General features: G+C 57.4%; 3 protein-coding genes across 4 annotated transcripts; 1 reads left to right on the plus strand and 2 right to left on the minus strand.

Moving 5' to 3' along the window:
• Positions 1-172: 172 nt before the first annotated feature.
• TMEM238 (transmembrane protein 238) lies at positions 173-4873 on the minus strand. Of its 2 annotated transcripts, none has more exons than XM_032326572.1 (2): positions 3136-4872; positions 173-297 (listed from the first exon to the last, which is right to left on the minus strand). In XM_032326572.1, exon 1 carries the CDS (start codon positions 3674-3676, stop codon positions 3143-3145), a length of 534 nt encoding a protein of 177 aa, XP_032182463.1. In that variant the 5' UTR covers positions 3677-4872; the 3' UTR covers positions 173-297; positions 3136-3142. The 2 variants fall into 2 exon arrangements, with proteins under 2 accessions (XP_032182463.1, XP_032182464.1); XM_032326573.1 differs by lacking the exon at positions 173-297 and adding an exon at positions 443-519 and having other exon boundaries at positions 3136-4873.
• A 433-nt stretch (positions 4874-5306) lies between these two features.
• RPL28 (ribosomal protein L28) lies at positions 5307-7713 on the plus strand. The gene is made up of 5 exons (XM_032326570.1): positions 5307-5431; positions 5747-5838; positions 5940-6063; positions 7355-7473; positions 7580-7713. Exons 1-5 carry the CDS (start codon positions 5356-5358, stop codon positions 7667-7669), a joined length of 501 nt encoding a protein of 166 aa, XP_032182461.1. The 5' UTR covers positions 5307-5355; the 3' UTR covers positions 7670-7713.
• Positions 7714-17785: 10072 nt separating this feature from the next.
• On the minus strand, positions 17786-22172 carry UBE2S (ubiquitin conjugating enzyme E2 S). Its single transcript, XM_032325507.1, has 4 exons — positions 21947-22172; positions 21185-21332; positions 19694-19884; positions 17786-18259 (listed from the first exon to the last, which is right to left on the minus strand). Exons 1-4 carry the CDS (start codon positions 21947-21949, stop codon positions 17930-17932), a joined length of 672 nt encoding a protein of 223 aa, XP_032181398.1. The 5' UTR covers positions 21950-22172; the 3' UTR covers positions 17786-17929.
• Positions 22173-22587: the final 415 nt, after the last annotated feature.

Consider the following 22587-nt stretch of genomic DNA (forward strand, 5'->3'; position numbering starts at 1 on the left):
TCTCAGAGGACCCCCAGAGGTCTGGGTTCAAGGTCCTGGCGCCACTCTCCCACCCCCCTCCATGAGAGGCTTGTGTGCAGCTGGGCTCCAAGGTCCCCAAGGGTGTGGATGGCCCCTCTGTGGGTGTGGCCAGGCCCCAGTACTGTCCCTCTCCCAGACAGACACACGGCACTAGGAGGCAGAGCCATTTATCCGAGAGAGGATAGGGGCAGACAAGCAGGCATCCTGGTGGCCCAGATGGCGGTGGGTGCAGCTGCACACGCAGTCCCGTCCTCACAGGTGGGGCTGTGGGGCTGTCTGCAGGACGAAGAACAGGGTTAGTGCCTGTGCAAGACCTCTCCCAGGGACCACGTGTTCCCGGGGCTCACCACCAGCGGCCTGAGGGGAAAGGGAAGGGAGCCCTTTCTTGCTGCTCTGGCCCCTGGTACATTGACTCACACTCCTGCTTGATCGCTCCTTCATCTCTCCACCGCCAACCTGGGCCGGCATACTTGCCTCCCTGGGGGCCAGCGGCACAAGCTGGAGAATGAGAGACAGGAAAGTAAGGGACGAGAGACAGAGAAACAGAGAGACACAGGAGACCAGAGAGACACAGGAGACCCAGACAGACAGACACAGAGAAAGAAAAGACAACCTGGCAGTGACTGCTGCTGGTGGCTCTGTGGACTCCATTCATTTTGGTCTCGGAGGGAGAAGGGAGGAGGGAGGGACCCGGGCCAGAAGCTCCAGGTCCCTGTGTTAAAATTCAAGTTTTCCCGGGTGCCTGGATGGCTCAGTTGGTTAAGCAACTGCCCTGGGCTCAGGTCCTGATCCTGGAGTCCGCATTGGGCTCCCCAGTCAGCAGGGAGCCTGCTTCTCCCGCTGACCCTCCCCCACCTCAGGCTCTCTATTTTCTTTCGAATAAATAAATTCTTTAAAAAAAAAAATTCAAGGGGCGCCTGGGTGGCTCAGTGGGTTAAAGCCTCTGCCTTCGGCTCAGGTCGTGATCCCAGGGTCCTGGGATTGAGCCCCACATCGGGCTCTCTGCTCGACAGGGAGCCTGCTTCCCTTCCTCTCTCTCTCTGCCTGCCTCTCTGCCTAACTTGTGATCTGTCAAATAAATAAATCTTAAAGAAAAAAATTCAAGTTCTCTGGCCCTCGCGGGCTAGAAGCCCTTGACTCCTCCCACTGAGGAGTCCCATGTTCGAATGAACAGGCCTGTCTTCCTTCGAAGAGAGGCCCACACACCAGTTGGCTTGGCCCACGTTTCTGGCAGGTGGTTCCAGCAGACCTGCCCAGTTGTTTTAGACTTCTGGGCAAGGTAAAGGACTCTCACTGCTGGCAGGTGGTTCTACAACTCTCGGCCTGATTTTTGTGGGAGAATGCATCTCGTCTTAAACCCATCTCCTCCTCTGAGCTGCAGAGCATGGCAGAGGATGGGAGGGACTATTTTCTGTTTTTACAAAGCAGCACATTCAGGATCCATAGGAGAACAGCTCAATTCTTCACATACAGAGGTCTTAGCACATCAAGATTTAAGTTTTTTAGGGAACTCCCGTTTGAGAAACTGGGTCGGTCACTCATCTGTTGACGCTGTTCCTCCTCTCGGTTCATCCATGGGTCAACCCAACCATTCTTTCATCTACCGTCCTATCTACGTGCCCAAACCACCCACTCAACAGTTCTGAATTGCACCCATTCCTCAATCTAACCATATCCATCCACCCATCAACTGAACATCCATCCCTCTATCTGCCCATCCATTCACTAGTCCGTCCAGCCATCCGACAGCCAATCCATCCACTAGTCAAACAATCTAACCGTCCATCCACGCATCCACCCTTACTGCTTGCGGGGCGATGCTAAGAATGAAGGCACCAGAGATCCAGGCCTTACCAGTGGGATGCTCCCTGTCCAGCGGGAGAGACATAAACCAGCACACAGATCCCACAAGACACACAACAAGCAATAACGGGGTAACTCAGACACTGGGAAGACCCAGAGAAAGGCAGAGAGTTGAGCTGGAGCTTAATGGGCACATGGGACATTTTCCATGTGGAGTACAGATGGCAAGGGCACTCCTACTATAGGGATAGACAAACAGAGGCCAACTGACTTCAGACAGCCTGGCTGTCTGTGGGCTGAGGGATGCCATCATAACCCAAAGAAGGAAGGAGATGTGGGGCTGAAACCTGTGGGGCCCAGGGAGTGGCAGGGGTTTTAATCAGAGAGCAACAGGGAGCCACAGCAGAAGTTTGAGCAAAGGAGTACAAGCCGGAGAGTGTGTGTTTAGGAAAGAGGAGAGAAGACAGAGGAGAGAGAAAAGGAAAGGGATGAGCAGTAGCTCCTTTCCGGAGTCTCACACTCCTGGTGTTCTGCTCTTTCCCTCACTCTTATTAGAATCCTAGCTGTGTGCCCTCGGACAAGAGATGGTACCTTTCTGGACCTCGGTGTCCTCCCCTGGGATGGGGACGGTACTGGTGGTGGCCCCTGAAACTCATTACAGTGATGGGATTAAAAGGGACCTGGTGCCCCTGGGGGCTGGAGTGCAGAGCAGGGTCTCTAAGTGGGGGGTGAGCGAGTAGTGACTCTCTAGGCCTCAATTGGGGGGCAAGGTCTCTTTGTTTCTTCCAAATCTGCACTCATGCCTGTGGTCCAAGGCTCCAGCCTCTGGGCCCTGCTACTCTCCTCTTGATCTGGTCCTTTGTTTTTCCCTCCCTGTTGTCAGTCTCCCTCCCTATCTCTCCATTTCTCCTCTATTTCCACCCCCACATCTCCTTCCCCCTCTCCCTCCGTCTCTCCGGCTCTCCCCGCCTCTTGCTGTCTCTCCAGCGCTCTCCCACTCCATCTCTCTCCACTGTCCCATCTCTGGCCTGTCTCTCCATCTCTCCCCGCTGTCTGTCCATCTCTCCCTCTGTCTCTTCATCTCTCCCCGCTGCCTGTCCATCTCTCCCCCGTCTCTCCATTTCTCCAGCTCTTTCCCTTTCTCCCCCCAACCCCGTGTCTCCAGCTCTCCCACTGCCTCTCTCTCCTCCCGTTTCTCCAGCTCCTCTCCTGTCTCTTTATCCCCCCAACCCCAAGTCTCCAGCTCTCCCCCCGGCCTCTCCAGCTCTCTACAGCTCTTCCTGCCGCCCCACTCGCTGCCCCACCCCTCACCTCGGGCTCACTCGGTGCCCGCGCCCGCCGCCCCCGGCCCGGCCTCGAGCGTAGCGAGCTGCAGGCGCACGCGGCGGGAGCCGGCGGCGGGCGGCGGGGGCGCGCGGGCGGCACGGCGCGTTCCCAGAGAGCCGGGCGCGGCGCGCGGGCCGGAGGAGGAGGCCGGCGCAGACCAGCGGCGGGAGAGCTTGCGCGCCAGGCGGGCAAGCGCCGAGGGGCGCAGGCCGTAGTCGCGCTCGAGTTCCTGGCGCGAGATCTCGATGTTGCCGGTGTACCAGAGGATCCAGCCGAGCAGGCTCAGGAAGACGAGCAGCGCGCCCGAGTAGATGAGCAGGTCGCCGAAGTCGCGGCCGCGCACCTGCAGCTGCGCGAACACGCCGGTCAGCAGCGCCGCCATGCCCGCCACGTCCAGCGCCACCGCCAGTAGCAGCGCCATCCGGCAGCGGCCCAGGCCGGACGCAGGCCCCGGCGCGCCGACCGGCGGGGACGGTGCCCCCGGCGGGGGCCCCTGCGGGACGCCCACCGTTGGCGCTGCTGCCATGGCCCTGCTGCGCCGCGCTGGCTCCCCCAAAGAGCTTTCCGGGGTGCGGCCCGGCCCGGGGCGGGGTCAGGGGACGGCGCCAGGTGTGCCCGGCGCCCTCCTGGTCACCTGAGCTGGCTGGGGTGCACACGGGCCCGACTCGGGGGGTGCCCCGGCCCTGGTTTCTGGGCCCGTCCTGGCCCTCAGAGGCCTTGATGGGGGCAGCTGGGCTCCCGGATAAGGGTGGGAGGGGCCTTACGCACCCCAAGGAGCGCGAAGGAACACATTCAAAATTCAGGGTGCCCTAATGGAGGCAGCGTGGGGTGCTGCGGGAGCCCGGACGTTGCTTCTCTTCAGCGCCTGCCTGCGGGGCCCTCTGCGCCCCAGGCCCCGCGGTGGGGACAGGTGGGGTCAAAAAACAAGGACCAGACAAGACGCCTGGGCCCGGAGCCCCGGGACGCCGGAGTTAGCGGGCAGGGCGCCCTAATGGAGGAAACACGGGGCTCTCGGGAGCTGAGATTTCTCTCCCTCATTGCCGGTCCCCTGGGGCGGCCCGTGCGCCCCTGGGAGGTGATGGAGCTCCCGGCCCTGAGCGCACCCCCGTCGGGCCTGGGGGCGGTGGTGCGGGCAGCGGGGCAGGCCCCCAGGCTTCTCCCAATGCCTCTGGACGGCCGGGATTCCCTAGGGGCGAAGCCCCTGAGCACGGAGGGGGACCTCATGGAGTTCCCGGACACAGTCCCAGGTCCAGCTGCACTCGCGGGGGCGACACAGGCCGTGGCCGTTCCCTTTGGTGAGCCGAGGTCTCCGGATCCCCCCGAGCGCCAAGCCCCGTGCTGTTGAGGCCGAGGACCCGGGGTACATCAGGCGGGGCTCCTGCCCCTGAAGAGGGCCGTGGCAACAGAAAACAAGGGCGTTTAAGGGGTGCGACTGGGGGCAGACTGGGGGTAGAGGGGACGGGGCAGAGGCCAACAGATGCGGCCCCCCAAGAAATCAAGAGCTTTTAATGCAAATCTCTCCCCCGCCAAACGACTCGCCCTCGGGGGGAACCGACGCCCTCCTGGGGCGGAGGGCTAGTCAGTCCGCTAGAAGATTACCTCCAGCTTCTCTCCAGAGTAAAGCGTTTGAGATCGTCCTGCGGAGGGCGACCCCAATCTACCCGCATCAGCCACAGATTTCCGAACGTGGCCCGAAGGAAAACGAGTGTTTCCGAAGAGACCCGGGAGGGCGTCTCCGAAGGGTTCCGGAAATGCCCGAGCGGGCCTCTGTGCATTCGTCGGGAATAGCCGAGAGCACGCGAAGAAGACCGGGAGCATCCGGAGACCTTGGGTCTGGCCTTAAGTAACTCACGCATCCGCACGTACAGACGTAAAACACATACTTATTGAGCACCTATACTGTGCCAAGCGCTGGTGAACAACCCTGGAGAGAAACCCCTGCGGAAAGGGACTTAGGGCCTCTCGAACTGGACCTACTCGGAAATCCAGCGCTGCCCTTCCGAAAACACACGAAGGGCCCTCGGAAGGGTGATGCTCCGCCTCCGAGGATACACCCTCGGGTCACTAGCCGAACAGTTCCGAAGGCCCCCGAGCGGTTGGCGACGGGCTGGCGGAAGCAGCCGAACGTTACCGAGCCGGCTCGTAGGCGGACGGGAGGAGGCGGGGACAGGCGAGTCCTTACGCGTGCCCACAGAGGAAGCGGAAATGCGTGTGGATATTAAAGGCGTCGTCCCGCCTCCTCCTTGTCTCTTTCCGTCTCCGGCTGCCTTAGCGAGAGGAGGTGAGCGTGCGGCTCTCTGTCGACCGCGTGGTCGTATCGTTTTCCGAGGCCCGGGGCCTCTGGCTTTGTCTGGCGTCTGTCGCCGCGCCCCTCGTGTCCTTGGCCGCCCCTCGACCCCGCCACCGGAGCTCGCTGCGGCTTCTCACGTTCTGTCCCCCTGCGTCCCCCGCCTGAGCTCAGCCCGCTGCGCGCTGCGGGGACCCCCGCCGGCGCGGTTTCCAGTCACGCCCCTGCCCCTGCCGCGCGGGTGGGGCCGCGAGGCCCGCCCCCGGCCCGCCGCGCCCCCTGACAGCCGACCCGCCGCTCTTCCCGCAGCTGCCGCCGCCATGTCGGCCCACCTGCAGTGGATGGTCGTGCGGAACTGCTCCAGCTTCCTGATCAAGAGGAACAAGCAGACCTACAGCACTGTGAGTGAGGCCCGCGCGCCGGCCCCGGGGGGGATGCGCGCCCCGCCGCGGTCGCCAGGCCGCTTCCCCGACTCAAGGCCCCGCTGCGCCCTCCTCCCCAGGAGCCCAACAACCTGAAAGCCCGCAACTCGTTCCGCTACAACGGGCTGATTCACCGCAAGACCGTGGGCGTGGAGCCGGCGGCCGACGGCAAGGGCGTGGTGGTGGTCATGAAGCGCAGATCCGGTGAGCATCTGCGGGCCCCGCTCGGGTCCGGCCTCGGGCCGCACGGTGCGGCCGAGGGGCCGGGGTGGAGCATCAGCCCGGGGAGCCCTTGCGCCGGCTCAGGTGCGGGCAGCCGCCCCTGTCCAGCCGTGGGGGTCGTCCCCGGCTCTCACTGGTAAGGACCGTCGCGCCGGCCGTGGGCAGGTGGACCCCGGCCTGCTGTGTGCGTCCAGGAGCGGCCCCGGCCGTCCGGCCCCACTGGACGGGCTCTTGGTGTCTGAAAAGGCCGTGCGGACCCAGGAGCTTCCAGAGGCAGCTTCTGCTGAGTGTAGCCTGCGTGGCCCCAGGGCCTTTGTCTTCTGCTGGGGGTTGTCCTGGTCTCCGTTTGGGTGTGGAGCCCAGCCTCCTGCGCTGCATGGCGGGGTCGGTGACATGGTGGCTCTGGATGGACTCCTGCCCACCCCGTGGGGGATACATTCCCCATCAGCTCGCCAGTGAGCTCTTAGGGTTCTCATGCTCGGAAAGCCCCGTTGTGCTGCTCTGGGCCCTGAGAGCTCGCTCGCCTCTCTTGGGTTGATGGGTGGCCTCCGCTGGGCTGTTGGGAGCCAGACTGACCTTGTCTTTGGTCTGGGGTTGGGCTCAGTCCAGGGTGGTGTTGGAAGTCACTGGTAAGGTGAAGGGTCTTTGCTTTTGGGTGAGCTGTTCCTTTTCTGCCGTTTGGGGTATAGGACTCGCCAGGACCCCCTAGGTGGGACGTACTTCACATCCTGAGTGAGGCCCACAGCTTTGCGCACAAGGAGGGGTGCTTTCGTCCTCATCCGGGGTTGGTAGGGTCCAGGCCCCACGTGTGCATGGCTGGGGGACTGCTTGCCGCAGGGCTCTCCCTCTCCCTGGCCTTACTGGACTCCTCCTGGCTCTCCAGCACTCTGGCCAGGCCTCCCAGCTTGTGTCAGGTCCCTGCTCCAGATGGGGTAGCCTGGGCCCTGGAGGGTGGGCAGGAAGAGGCCAGAGCTGCAGTCTCCCGGGCAGCAAGTGTCTGGCCAGTGTGGGGCCCATGTCCCACGCTGGAGTGCGGCAGGCAGTGCCTCTGACTTGGACGAGAGTCCTTCTTCCGTTGCTTCTGCTTTGCTCTCTGAGAAGTGACTAGAATCTCACATCAGGGACACAGGACAGGACCCACCTCAGAGTGCAAGGCTGGGCGTGGATGGGGCTGGCTGCAGAGAGTGGCCTGCCCAGGCTCACAGCACTGGGGCGAGAGCGCACCGTCACACTCACCCCTGCCGCTATCCCCTTACCCCTACCCCCACCCCAGGCCAGCGGAAACCTGCCACCTCCTATGTGCGGACCACCATCAACAAGAACGCCAGGGCCACCCTCAGCAGTGTCCGGCACATGATCCGCAAGAACAAGTACCGCCCAGATCTGCGCATGGTGAGTGGGGGCCATCTGTGGGCGGCTTGTGAGGAGGGCCTCTGCTGACGGCTGGACCCACGCTTGGGAATGGGGGCAGCGTGCTGAGCCTTCTCCCTGTCCCCAGGCTGCCATTCGCAGAGCCAGTGCCATCCTGCGTAGCCAGAAGCCTGTGATGGTGAAGAGGAAGCGGGCCCGCCCCACCAAGAGCTCCTGAGCCCCTGCCCCACCTCCAGAGCAATAAAGCAGTCAGCCTCCTCACCTGGGCCTCTCTCTGTGCTGCCCTGGCCTTGCCCCGTGTGTGTGTGTGTGTGTGTGTGTGTGTGTGTGTGTGTGTGTGTGTGTGCGCGCGCGCGCACGCGCGCCTGTATGTCACCGTGTGCCCCCCCCCCCCCCATGTGCAGGTCCCGGTCAGGGCTGCTCTGTCCCAGCATTCCCACCCCTGGGGATGGGGCGCGGTCTGGGTCCTTGCATTAGGGGTGACCCATGCACATGTGTGTGCACATTCAGCAGTCCGCCTCTGTTACGGTCCTCATGATCCCAGGCTCTTTGTGGATACGTGACCGTTTCAAGAAAGACCACTGAGAGCCCTTGTCTAAGGGCTGGGCATCCAGGCCAAGGGTCTGTGCCCCATGCAGTGTGTGCCATGGGGCCTGTGCCTGTGAAAGGATGTGCTGTGTGTGGGGCTTTGTCCTCTGGGATTGGGCTGTGGACCTGGCTGGGGGAGGGGGGAGTGGCCTGGAGATGGACGGAAGCAGGTCAGGGTTGCTTCCCTCCAGGGTTAAGAACTAGGTCCACCAGGAGAGAAGCAGACGGAGTTGTGGGGCAGGAGTGTACCCATGCTTCTTGGTTTGAAGTGGGAGCTGCTGGTCTTGGGCACAGATGCAGGTCTAGAGTCCTCACAGGTCCAGGCTGTTAAAACGGCCTGTTCCTGGGTAGGAACCTGGGTGCCGCCTGTTTGTTTTCTGCTGGACGGAGAGTGTGAGTGCCCCATCCCTCCTGGCTCCATCTCCTCTGTGCTGTCTGATCCCAGCCTTCCCCAGTGCCTCCAGGACCCCAGAGCAGTGCTGCTTTGGCCACTCCTCATTGCTGCCCCTTCCCTCCCCCCCACACCCCATCTACCCCAGACGACCCTTGTCTCTCATCCTTGGGGGCTAGAATAGGTTCTCTGGGTTTCCTGCTTGCTCACCCCTTGCCTGCCTCCCGGTGTTAAAACTGGTAATGGCTCATGGGTCATACCTCTCCACTGAGGACACTACTAGTGTGGCTCTGGGCATGGACCAGGACTTCTCTGTGCCACTTGGTAGAAGTCCGTGGGTTAAAGGAAGCAAAGAGCTGAGCAGGGGCTGCGCATGGCAAGTGCCTGGTAGACCGTGTACTGTCTTCTAGAAGGTACACAGTTGCATGCGGTGACACATGTGCATATGCACGCATATGTACTTAGACCATCTCATCCCAGATATCCCACATGCCCCACTTGACAGATGAAGTCACTAAGTCCGCTGTGGGCAAAGATTCTCCACTGCCCCTGCGTTGGCCTGTTTTCCTGCATACCTGCCATGTGCTAGCCAACATTCCATGGATTAAGGATCTAGCATTGAAAAGACCCCTCCCTGGTCCCTACCGTTCTGGAGACCATGTCCTGAGACAGTGACCTGCTCTCTGTCCCCACACCAGATTTCTGTGGCCAAGGGCATCTGCCTCCAGAGGCCCTGTTTTGGGACAAGACCCTGCCTCCAATGGCTGCCTTTGCTTGTCCGGACAGAGATTGGGATAGAGGAGGCCCTGCCTCCTCCAGCTTTCCTCAGTCCACAGATGTGAACCTGACCTTTTTCCTGATAGAAACCTGTCTTGCTTGGACTCTTGGAGTAGCCTCTACTCTTGCCCCACTTGGGTCTGTTCTTGACCCAGATAAAGAGGCAGCCTTTTGGAACTAAGTCCAGTGGCTCTAAGTCTGCTGAGAACCCTCCCACGGTTCTCCTCTCACTGCAAATGAGAAGCAGGCCCTTGGCCACGGCTGCCTAAGCTGGCCTCCACCCTACCAGGCCGTGTGCCTCAGAGCATCTGTACTTGCTGTTCCTCGCCCTGGAAGGTGCTTCCCACCTGCTAAATGTCACCTAAACCTGAGTTGTTTCCTGACCTGTCCATTAGAAGTTGTAGCTTTTCCTCCATCTTGGGGTTATTTTTGTCCATAGAACCGATGGCCGTCTAATGCACATGCCTGTGCTGGTGAGCCACAGTGGGGTCCAGGGCCCCAGCGTTTGGATGGTGCTCGGTAGGTACTGGTCGTTGAAGAAATGTGTGAGGCTCATAGCTGTGAGCCCTCTGCTCATCCCCCTCGTGCTGTCTCTGTCCGCCCCAGAGTCCTCTCAGTCCACGTGGAGTCCTGCTAGCTGCTGGCATCTTCAATAGAAGTACTTGAATCCTCCCACATGTGGCCTCTCCTGACCTCAGTGTCTGCGACATGGGCTTGGGCTGTGGGCATCATCTAGGGGGCTGGGCTGGGGAGGCAACACCAGGCATCTGGATGCCACTGGCCTGCTAGAACCAGAAGGGTGGGTGGAGGGAGCAGTTCTCCACCGAGTCCCCAGTGCTTGCGGACTCAGGCGTGGTGTCCTCTCCCCAGGCCTCAGCTTCCCATCTCCAAGTTCTCCAAGAGAACATTTTGAGGTGTGACTGGCATGGGGCTATCTATTCAAAGTTTTTTCTTAAAAGTGACTGTGTGTTCACGTGGAAATTGGAAAACAGGGTAAAGGTGAGATAAAAAGTGAACCTCGGGGCATCTGGGTGGCATGAGATAGAGTCCTGTGTGGGGCTCTGTGCTGAGCATGAAGCCTGCTTTGGATTCTCTCCCCCTCCCCTGCCCCCACCCCGGCCCCTCCAGCTGCATACTCAAAAAAAGAAAAAACCCTCAAATACCCAGACACATCACAGTAATAATGCTGAAAGACAAGGGAAAATCTGGAAAGCAGCAAGAGAAAGATGACTCACAGCAAGGGAACCCCAAGACCAACACTGACTTCCCAGCAGACAGTGCAGTCAGGAGACAATGAGGGGACTGGTACTGAGAGACCACCCCACCCCCTCAGCCTGCTGCCCACCTCCCCCATCGGGGCTAGTGACTCAGCAGCCAAGGCAGTGGGGCTGCCTTGTCGGGGCAGGCTTGCCAGCCCCCAGCTCTGGGCATTTGGGTGGGTCACCTAGTGCCTTGATGCCTCAGTTTCCACAGGTGTGAGATAGGATCATTTGAAGGGCTCCTCGAAGCAGACACTGGTTTTGTTTGCTGTTTGCCTCCAGAGCTAGCCCTGGGAATCTGCAGAATTGAGTGTAGGGCACACCCTTGGCAGCTCCCATGGCAGCTCCCCCGGCGTCACTCAGAAAGCTGGGGATTTGGGGCTGAGACATTCTGTGTTCACAGCGGGGGCTGGCCTGGATTCTCCTTCCACCTGTTCCAGCTCAGGAGATCCGCTGGGGCTCTCTGCATGTCGCAGCTGGCTTGCATTTGCGCTCACTGGCTGTGCAAGCCAGGGCAAACGGCTCAACTTCTCTGTGCCCTTGTTCCCTCATGGATGACTGCGCACAGCCACGGCCCCTGCTCCCCGACCCCTGCAAGATGGCCGTGTGGAAGAAGCTTAGGGAAAGGCCTGCCATGTTGTGCCCATGAATCTTCACAGGAATGAATGTTTACCATTAGAAGTTATTTTGACCAGATGGACTCAAACCACCTGAGACGTCTTTCCAGATCTGTAACTCTTTGCCCGCAAGTAAAAAATGATGCTCAGGGGTTTTCCAGAGCGCTTTGAACACCTGTGCTAAATCCACACAACCCAACAGCGCAGGGCTCTGAGCTCGTGTGTGCGGCCCTGGCGTGTGTGTGTGTGTGTGTGTGTGTGTGTGTGTGTGTGTGTGTGTGTAAGTCTTCCGTTTGGAGAATGGCATGTGTATGAGGTTTGGAGATGTGTAAATGGAGAGTATCTAGGAGGAGAAGGGCCTCACGATCCCAGCCCCCAGTTCTGCAACCTGTTTTATCTTTTTTGGAAACTTATCATAAATATGGGGTTCAAGCAGCCCGCTGAGTCAGCCCCTCCTGTGTGTTCATCCCTGGCCTTGGGCTCTCCCCCAGCAGAACCAGCGGGTTTGTTCTGCAGCTACGTTAGTGCAGTATTTATGGGAGAGAGGCGGCAATGGGGAACATTGTATGGTCTTCATAAGTGTCCCAGAAATCCAGAACTCTTATTAAAAAAAAAAAAAAAAAGCCTATTAAAAAAATTCTAAAATGGGGTGCCCGAGTGGCTCAGTGGGTTAAGTGTCACCTTTGGCTCTGGTCATGATCCCAGGGTCCTGGGATCGAGCCTGGTGTGGGCTCCTTGCTCAGCAAGGGGCCTGCTTCTCCCTCCCCCAGCTCCTGCACTCTCACTTGCTCACTCTCTCTCTCCCTGCCTCTCCAATAAAATTCCGAGACAGTTTATGATTCTCAGAGTAGGAAAATCCCCACGTTAGGTAAAGTTCTGAGTGCTGTTGCGGGCATGGGAGGATGGGAGCATTGCTGACAGCTCCGACCGCACAGACCACATGGGGACCAGTTCAGCAACATCTGTACAAACGACAGATGAATATACCCTTTGGCACAGTACCGTCACTGCTGAGATTTGCTCTAAAGATCTGTTCCCTTGTGGGCCACATGGCTCACGTCTAAAGGTTATTTATTGCAGTGTTGTTGGTCAATGCCAACAGGACATGCTATAGAAATCGGGGCACGTGTGTATGATGGGGTGCTCAGCGGCGAAGAGCAGGGAGGTGCTGTGCGCAGACTTCCAAGACTTCCGGGGCAACTGACCCGCAAGGAGTGGGGGTGCCCGGGGGGCTCCGTTGCTTCGGTCGGTTTAGCATCTGGCGCAATTTCGGCTCAGGTCTCGGGGTGGTGAGACTGAGCCCTGCATCCAGATTCGCGCTTGGTGCGGACTTCTGCTTGGGATTCTCTCTCACCCTCTGCACACTACCCCCACAACAGATAAAATCTTAAAGAAAATCTTTTTTTTTTTTTTTTAAGATTTTATTTATTTATTTGACAGAGAGAAATCACAAGTAGATGGAGAGGCAGGCAGAGAGAGAGAGAGGGAAGCAGGCTCTCTGCGGGACTCGATCCCAGGACTCTGAGATCATGACCTGAGCCGAAGGCAGCGGCTTAACCCACTGAGCCACCCAGGCGCCCCAAAATCTTAAAGAAAATCTTAAAGAAAAAGTAAGGAGCAGCAAGCTGCGTACAAGACACTGTGTGCCGTGCGAAGGGAGTGGGCTTAATAGAATACATATTTAAATTTGATCGCGCTCGTGTAGAACTTCTTTGGAAAAATATACATGAACCTGGTAACAGTGTTTGTCTGTGGTGAAGGGAACCGGGTCTCGGAGAGACAGGAACGAGAGGGAGCTGTTTCTTTGTAGAAACTTTTTTTTTTTTTTTTAAGATTTTATTTATTTATTTGGCAGAGAGATCCCTGTTGAGCAGAGAGTCTGATGCGGGGCTCCATCCTGAGATCGAGCCTGAGACCCTGGGATCATGACCTGAGCTGAAAGCAGAGGCTTTAACCCACTGAGCTACCCAGGTGCCCTTTTTTTTTTTTTTTAAGATTTTGTTTATTTATTTGAGATAGAGCAAGAGAGAGAGCAAGCAGGGGGAGGGGCAGAAGGAGAGGGAGAGCAAGCTTCCTGCTGTGCAGGGAGCCCAATGCAGGGCTTGATCCCAGGACCCCAAGGTCGTGACCTGGGCCAAAGGCAGATGCTTAACATACTGAACCACCAAGGTGCTTCCCTTTGTAGAAACCTTTACCTAAAAAAAATATTAAGAATTTGCTTTTTGAAAGAGTTACATTCACGAGGTATCCTAAGCTCTCCTTCTTTGAGGCAATTAGTATTCCTGGTTCCAGTGTGCTCTTCCAGAAGCATTAAAATCACATGCAAGCAAGTAACACATATCCTATTTTATTTTATGTTTTATTTATTTGTCAGAGAGAGAGGGAGTGAGAGAGCATGCACAAGCAGGGGGAGCAAGAGAGGGAGAAGCAGGCTCCTGGCTGAGCAAGGAGCCTGATGCGGGGCTTGATCGCAGGACCCTAGAATCATGACCTGAGCGGAAGGCAGATACTTAACGGACTGAGTCATCCAAGCTTCCCAACGCATATCCTATTTTTTTTTATTTTTTTAAAGACATATTTATTTATTTGACAGAGAGATAGAGAGAGAACACAAGTAGGCAAAGTGGCAGGCAGAGGGAGAGGGAGAAGCAGGCTTTCCACCTAGCAGGGAGCCTGATGTGGGGCTTGATCCCAGGACCTTGGGATCATGACCTGAGCAGAAGGCAGCCACCAAGTCAACTGAGGCACCTAGGGGCCCAACATATATCCTATTTTATTTTTTTAAAAGATTTTATTTATTTGACAGAGAGAGAGAAATCACAAGTAGGCAGAGAAGCAGGCAGAGCGGGAGGGAGAAGCACAAGAGAGGGGGAAGCAGGCTCCTAAGCAGAGAGCCTGATTCGGGGCTCAATCCCAGGACCCTGGGATCATGACCTAAGCTGAAGGCAGAGGCTTAACCCACTGAGCCACCCAGGCGCCCCTGGTATCCTATTTTAAACAAAAATTTTGGGATGCCTCCCCCAACTTGTGCCGTCTCTCTCTCTCTCTGACAAATAAAATCTTTTTAAAGATTTTCTTTATTATTTATTTGACAGAGAGAGACAGTGAGAGAGGAAACACAAGCAAGAGAGGAAGGAGAGGGAGAAGCAGAAATCCCAACTGAGCAAGGAACCCAATGTGGAACCCTGAGACCATGACCTGAGCCCAAGGCAGACGCTTAACAACGGAGCAACCCAGGTGCCCCAGATAAATAAAATATTTAAAAATATAAACAAAAATAAAAAAAATTAACATGGGGCACCTGGGTGGTTCAGTCAGTTAAGCATCCAACTTTTGGTTTGGGCTCAGGACATGGTCTCACGAATTGTGGGGCTGTGCGCCCCCATGGGGCTCCACACTCAGTGGGGAGTCTGCTTGGGGATTCTTTCTCCCTCTGGCCCTCTCCCTACTCACACTTTCTCTCAAATAAAATAAATGTATTTTTTTTTTAAGATTTTATTTATTTATTTGACAGAGAGAGATTACAAGTAGGCAGAGAGGCAGACAGAGACAGAGAGGAGGAAGCAGGCTCCCTGCTGAGCAGAGAGCCCGACGCGGGACTCGATCCCAGGACCCTGAGATCATGACCTGAGCCAAAGGCAGCGGCTTAACCCACTGAGCCACCCAGGCACCCCTAAAATAAATGTATTTTTAAAATTAACAGAAATGGTAGCATGTCGTATGCGCTGTTTGCATGCTGCTTTTTGTTCACTTACTCTAGTTTGGAGACCAGCCCGTACTCACACATAATGAGTTTCTTCAGGTTTTAAAAATTCTGCAATACAGGGGTGCCTGGCTGGCTGGCTTGGTGGAGCGTGCAAGTCTTGATCTCAGGATTGAGTTCAAACCTTGTGGTGGGTGTAGAGGTCACTTAAAAATAAAAATCGTTAAAAAGGGGTGCCTGGGTGACTCAGTTGGTTAAGCATCTGCCTTCGGCTCAAGTCATGATCCTGGAGTCCTGGCTCTGTGCTCAGCAGGAAGTCTGCTTCTCCCCCTCCCTCTGCTCCTTTCCCCTGCCTGTGCTCCCTCGCTCTCTCAAATAAACAAATAAATAATCTTTTAAAAAATTAACACATAGTACTACTTGTTTTGGGGTACAAGTCTATGATTCAACAGTCTTAAACAACATAGCACATACCCTCCCCAGTGTCCATCACCCAGCCACCCCATCCCTCCCACCCACCTCCACTCCAGCAACCCTCAGTTTGTTTCCTGAGATTGAGTCTCTTATGGTTTGTCTCCCTCTCTGGTTTCGTCTTATTTCATTTTTCCCTCCCTTCCCCTATGATCCTCTGTCTTGTTTCTCAAATTCCTCTTATCAGAGAGATTATATGATAATTGTCTTTCTCTGATTGACTTCTTTCACTTAGCATGATATACTCCAGTTCTATCCACATTGTTGCAAATGGCAAGATTTGGGGGTTTTTTGATGGCTGCATAGTATTCCATTGTATACATATACACCATATCTTCTTTATCCAATAAATAAATATATGTATATATATGGAAAAATACAGTATATATACAGAAAATAATTATAAAGCAAGCTCCACCCAAGAGACAGGCCTACCAAGTCCTCAGAAGCCCTCCTGGGTTCCTCGTGGGCTTAAGGTCACCAGAATCCCCAGCTTTACGGAAACAATCTTGCTTGTACAGTTCTACCACCTATTTACCTGTTCAGCTGTATGACTTATTTTACTTATTTTTGCCTGCTTTGGAATCGTGCTCGAAGGCATCCGAATTGGGGGAATCTTGCATGACTTGCTGGTTTGAGTGATTGTGACATCTGTCATTTCTTCCTGCTGCTAGAAGCAACAGTAGTTCCATTTTCTTGTTCTGGCATCGTTTCCTGAATGTATGACCACGTGTACACTGCCTGTGATTAGGACAAATGGTGAAAGCCTGCGCCGTATGTACAAGGATGCCGGGGAAGGGCTCCAGCTTACACTGTTTTCTCAACTGCTTGTGAGGAGTGTCTTCTCGTGCTTGGCAGTCCCATGGATTTCCTCTTCTGCGAAGTGTTGAAAGGGCTTTTGCCAACTCTTGTGTTTTCTTATTGATTTGTAAGGACTCTTTATATACTGTGATTGGTCTGTTTTGGTTCTGTGTCTTGCAAGTATCTTCTGTCCCCCTGACTTCTCTTCCCTTCTCTAGAGAAACAAGCAGACTAAATAACAAGTATCTAAATAAGCGTCATGGATATAGTTTACACAAAAACACAACTTTTTCGACTTGGAGCTTTGACAAATTCATGCAGCCATTTGACCAAGAGTATGCTAGATGTGGAGTATGCTTCTCACCCCAAAACGCTCCCCAGGTCTTCCCCGATCCCTGGCGGCGGAGGCCCTGCTTTCAGCCCCTGGTGCCTGGTGTGAGGCTTCATCTATGGGGCATCGGGTATCTGGCAGATGGTGTAGACGGCTTCACTGCAGTATTTTTGGTGTTAACATTCTGCTGAGTGGTGTTCCCTGCTAGGAACTGTTTCTTTTTTTTTTAAGATTTTATTTATTTGACAGAGAGAGATTACAAGTAGGCAGAGAGGCAGGCAGAGAGAGAGAGGAGGAAGCAGACTCCCCGCCGAGCAGAGAGCCCGACACGGAACTCGATCCCAGGACCCTGAGATCATGACCTGAGCCAAAGGCAGCGGCTTAACCCACTGAGCCACTCAGGCGCCCCTAGGAACTGTTTTACTCCTCGCCTCTCGAGCATTTGGGTGGTTTCCACCTTTTGTCTATTACTAAGGAAGTAACCACAATAGCTCACATACGAGTCTTCACGCAGACAGGTTTTCCCTGAGCCAATTTAAAGCCTCTGTGCCTTCACTGATTTCTGCCAAGACCCACTCTGTTCCTCCTCCCCACTCTGCTGCTCTGGCTTTGCAGCCTTCACCTCTGGCCCTGACAGATGTCTGCGACGAACAGGAGCCACCAGCCTGCAGTCAAGCGGGATGGGACAGCAATGGCAGCCTGCTGTGTCCACGAAGTTAACTTGCTGCCTGCCTATCTCCTGACCCTCCCCTGGAGTGTGTGTGTGTGTAGGGGGGAGGAACAGAACCTGTCCCCGTGGCAGATTGGTTTCTGTGATTAGGTCACTTGGGTTTAAACAGGAGCACCCGGGCGGCCTCACCCAATGCACTGAACCTCCGAAGGACCCGGCCCTTAAGTGGACACCTGAGGCTGAGAGGGGCGGGGAGAGGGGCCCAAGGGGAATAACCCAGGAAGCTTCCAAGAGTGGAGGACAGCCTCAGCCTCCCACAGCCAGAGGGCCTGAAACCTGTCAGCTTGAAGAGCTAGGGACGCGGACTGGAAGGGGCCGTCACTTATGAAGCCAGGAGCAGCCAGCAAGGCCTGCCCAGGCCACAGAGCAGCGGAGGGGGATGCAGGATGCACAAGTACACGTGGAACGTGCTCTGTCACCCTGAGCTGGGCCCACACCGGTCACCTGGCTGTCCCAGGCAGGAACCCTGCCAAGCCACACACCTACTTCAGGAAAGAACAAGGGCAAGTGTGATGGAGTACGGGCCCAGCTCCCGGGCTCTCAGCAGGGACATGGGGCTCCCTCCTCCCTTGGCACGCCCCACGGCAGCCCTGCACACAGACTTCGAGGCCCTGGGGACCAGTGTGGCAGAGGGAGCGGTCCTGGGGTGTCTGTGAGGCAGAGCAGCTGCTTTTCCAACTTTATTTAGAAAAACAAATCCAGGTCCCATTGCCCCACACCCTCCCCCACCCCAGCCATAATTTAAATAACTTAGAGACAGCGTTGGGGGTTGGGGTCTGGGGAGGGGGTAGAGCTGGGAGAAAAACCCACTACAGTCGCCGCAGGGCCCGTTTCTTGTCCGTCTTCTTCTTGGCCGCCAGCTTCCTATCCCGCTCACCAGCATGCTTCTTGGCCATGGGACCATCGGCCCCTCCTGGGCCCCCGGGGGCCATGGGGTCAGTGGAGGGGGCGGCACCCCCACTGGCCAGGGCCCTGCCAGCCTCGGTGCTCCCGCTGCTGGGCCCGCCTGCGCCCCCGTGGATCTCCGTGAGCAGGCGGGCGCGGGCAGCGTACTCCTCGTAGTTCTCCAAGAGCAGGCGGCCTGCCTCCTCGTTGAGGGCGGACTCAGGGTTTGGGTGGATCAGCAGGCACTTGATGGTCTGTGGGAAAAGGGCCAAGGTCAGGGCTAGGCCACCCACGGGCCCCCAAGCCTCCAGAGTTCGGCCGTTGCCTGTTCCCTGCTCTCAACACCACCCCCCAAGCAGACTCTGGCCCTGCTCACACTGGTGTCCTCACCTTTGCTCAGTGTCACCTGCACAGGCCCACGGGGGGACAGGTACTTGAGGAGCACCCAGAGGGAGGTCCAGGGTGGTAACCAGCCCAATACGCCTTCTTGAGCCCCTTTAACGAGGGGCGAGCTGAAGCCGAAAGTGCACAGACTGTGCAGGTGCAGTGGGCAGCCCTGCAGGCCTGAGTTGGGTCTGGCTGGACCAGTGGCGGCCCCCGCACTGTGGTGTCTATCCTACCTCCACGTTCAGGCACAGTGACAGGGAGCCTGCAATGCCCAACACATGCCTGGCCTCCATCAGGCGACAAGACCCTTCTGGCCTGCAAATGAGGCCCGTAAGAGCTGCTCCCTGGCTGCTGAGACACACAGCGCACCTGGTCTGGCACCCGTCACTGACGCTCATCAGGGACCCCTGACCCTGCCGCTCTCACAGTGGGCCCACACTGCAGCTCCTCGGGATCACTGGGGACACAGTCACTCTGTGAGCTCATTTCCAGGGTCCCTGGCAGCTGTGGCTGACACTCCCGGGAGAGGAGGAGGATGTTTACTTTGGAACTCCATCTTCCCGGTGTGCCCTAAAGGAAACTCCATGTTTCCTCATCCCCCTACCATCTGCCCCAGGGCTTGTCAGCAATTCCATTAAAAAATTCCTTTTTTTTTTTTTAAAGTAAGTTCTATGCCCAACACAGGGTTTGAACTCAGGCCAAGATCAAGAGTCCCTGCTCTTTTGGTGGAGCCAGCAGGGGACCTAACTGCTTTAGCGGCCTGTGGGGATCACGGATGTGTCCTGCTGCCTCAGCCAACAGGGTGCTGTGGGGGCCATCAGGCAGACCCCTGCTCTGCCCCACTAGAAATGACAACGACAAGACAAAACGCCCCCGCGGGGCACATCGCTGCTGGCAGACAACAGGCAGCTCATTGAAATACTCAAGAACCACAGTGGTGACAACTAACAGACTGCACACCTGAGAACGCTGGATTTGACGATACCGCAAACTCTGCTCAGGAGGGAAACCAGCTCTGTAACTGCATACTGACTTGTCCCATCAGGAAAGCGTCTAAGACACAGGCCCACAGATGGCCCTACAGCAGACAAGCCCCATGCACTACGCTGCCTGGACAGCTGCACTTAGGTGTCCTGGCTCAAACACTGCCGACGCTTCCAGAATTTTCCAGCTGGACCTGGAGTTTTACACGGAAGATCCCAACTCCTTCAGGGTTGATTTTCAAACAGACACCGTGCACCATGGCTCAGACATCAGTGGGACGTCCGGGAGGGAGGCCCCTGGGCCACCCCAGAACTCACCAGCAGCACGTGCCGGATGCCCAGCTCAGCCGTCCAGTCCCTCTTGAGCACGTTGACACAGATCTCACCGTTGGCGCCCACGTTGGGGTGGAAAATCTTGGTCAGGAAGTAGCCCTTGGGTGGGGAGGCAGGAAAGTCCTTCCCCAGCAGGAGTTTCATACGGAACAGGCCTCCGGCATAAGGGGTCCCCTCTGGAGTGAGGGAGAAGGGGCTTGATCAGGAAGCTTGGACTCTCTGGCACCGCCTAGTCTCCAGGGCTGGCTCGGAGGCCAGTGTCCCACCGCCTCCCCCACCACTCCGGGGCATCCCTGACGGGGGGGGGGGGGGGGGGGGGATGATGGGGGATGGGTCCAGGTTCCCAGCAGACCCAACGGCAACCCCGAATGCCTGTCTCTCAAGTGTCTCAGTCACACACCCTTCCCAAGAAGGGCAGACACTTCCCGTGAGCACTTGTCTTTCTGGAAAACCATCTACTTGGTAGGAAAGCCCGCAGAGAGATGAAGGGACTGTTCTGTCACCTCCAGTCTTTCCATCTGCCCAATCAGTGAATGGTTCTCATCCCCCAACTTGCTCATGTCACAGAAAAAGTGGGAGTGGTTCTGGACCCTGTTGTTCCTCATGCCTGGGTCACCAGATCCCTCTGTGGTAGCTTGGGCAGCTGACCTCCTGGTCCCCTCCTGAATTTGACCCCACCTTCTAGTCCGGCCAAGCCACTTCACATCTCACCCAACTCCAGTGGTCCGTGGTCTCCTGGCCACCCTTTCCCCATCAGCTCAACACTGCAGCCTTCACATCTGCTTGAAACCCACCAATGGCTTCCTTTCCAAACTCCTTCCAGGATCCTACAAGCCCTAAAAGCTTCCTCGATCTCTTCTTCCTGCTTCTACCAAGTATCCAGGTCGCCTGCCTCAGGACTCGGCCTATCGGGGAGCACGGACACCCTCACCACTGTCCCACTCCCGACCAGCTGCTCCACCACACGCTCGTGGGACCTTCTCAGCTTACTTTGTAGAAACAGCTCACTACAGCACTACAATGTGATCACTCGTTATTACTGTTCCCTCCTGTGACACTGGGTCTGGCTGGTTCCCTGTCCTGGGAACCCCAGGCACAGCAGCAAGGAGTTGGTCTATGGTCATCGGGCCCACCCTTCAGAGAACCCCCATCTGATGAACCTGGTAAGGCACCCCTTAAATGCTCTCTCAGGGATCAGAGTTTTCTCACTACCTGCTGGAAAAATATCCCCAATGATTTGTTACTTATGGAGTCCTGCCTACAAACCGTGAGCCCCTAGAGGTGTCTCTGTGCAGTCCCCAGCACCTGGCAGAGCCCAACTCTTAACAGGGGCTTCCTGTTCTTGTACCAGTTCTGCTTTTTGGTGTTCCTTTGCATTTCTGATTCCACGTATAGATGAAACCGTAAGTTGTTTGTCTTGTACTGAAGGAGAGAATGCTACAAGCACACTCCTCCTCCTCTCAATCCCACACTCACCAGGGCCCTCGATGGTGACCTGCAGGTCAGTGAGGTCTTCCTCATTGGGAAAGACCTTGATGCCATCAGGCGGGTCAGCAGTCAGCGTTGTCACCTCCTTATACACCAGGCGAATGATGTGGGGGGGCAGGTTCTCCACATTGGAGTTCTGGACACAGAGAAGAGGGTGAGTAGCTGGCGGAGTCGGGGCCTCCTGCAGGATCTAAGGATGCAGTGGCCACCCTGGTGTTGACCTGCCGTCCCAGATCCCCCACCCGGTAGGCTTCAGATGGCCATCCCAAGCTGACCTCCCACTAGACATGGGGGAGGTTTTCGAGGGGCTTGTGGACGGGTCCACCTTCGCCAGAAGCATCCAAAGCTCGCTCATAGTCCAGCATGGTCCCCCATAGTTCCGGGTACGCCCGAGGCCTACCCTGGTCCCCCCATCCCTACCTAACCTTGGTGAAACCCTCTTCGAAACCCCAGCTCGGGGCTGGAGACGGAGGCGGAGCGTCCTTGGTCCCGGATCACCCACGGGCGAGCCACAAAGCCCCTGAGCCCTCCCCGGGACTCAGTCGGGCCTTCCCCTCCGGAGAACCTGCGGGCCGCCCAGGCTCCGCTCCTGCCCCGCGTCCAGAAAGGCCCGTCAGCCCATTCCAGGCCCGGGACCCCAGGCGGGTCCCCCCACTCCGCCCGGCCGTCCGCGAGAGGCTCCTGAGACCCCGCCTCCTCCTCTAGTGGGGCCCCTCGGCCGCCCCTCCCAAGCCTGGCCTCCGCGCTCACCATGACTGTGGCCGGCCGGGGGCGGGTCCCCCCGGCCCCCTTCCTGCGCTCTCCGGGCCACCGGCTGGGGCGGGGGGCCCAACTGCTGCCGCTGCGGCCCTGGAGAGGCCCCGGCGGCCCCGCTCCACTCCCCGCTGCCTCCGACGGCCGCCGCGCAGCGCGCCTAGAACCCCTCCCGCCCCGAGTGCCCGGCCGCACTGAGCCGGTCGCGCGCGCACTGCCGCCCTTTTATAGCCACCCGTAGGCCACACCCCCCCCGCGGCTCCGGAGCGCCGCGCCTTGACCCGTGACGTCACCGCGCACGGTCCTCGGCGTTCGAGGAGCTCGCTCTCTTCCCGTAAGCTGCGGGAAGAAGCCGGAGAAGTTGGGGACGGGGGCGCGCGGCGTGTTGGCCAATGGGGACAGGCGAGGGTCGTAATGGGGTCCCTGGAGAGTGGAGGCGCTGAGAAAGGAGGGGAGAGAGGGAAAAGACGCGAGGGGTAACGCGACCGCTAATTGGCCCGTTTGAACGAGACGCCGCCTCTGCCCGGCGTACGCGCGCGTGCCCCGACGCCCAGGAACTCGCGCACGCGACTAACGGTCGGCCGCGGAGCCGGGGCAGGGCCAGGATGGGCGGGACTCGGGGGGGTTTAAACGGATGA

Source organism: Mustela erminea, chromosome 19 (genome assembly GCF_009829155.1).
Source record: "Mustela erminea isolate mMusErm1 chromosome 19, mMusErm1.Pri, whole genome shotgun sequence".
NCBI classification, from domain to species: domain Eukaryota; kingdom Metazoa; phylum Chordata; class Mammalia; order Carnivora; family Mustelidae; genus Mustela; species Mustela erminea.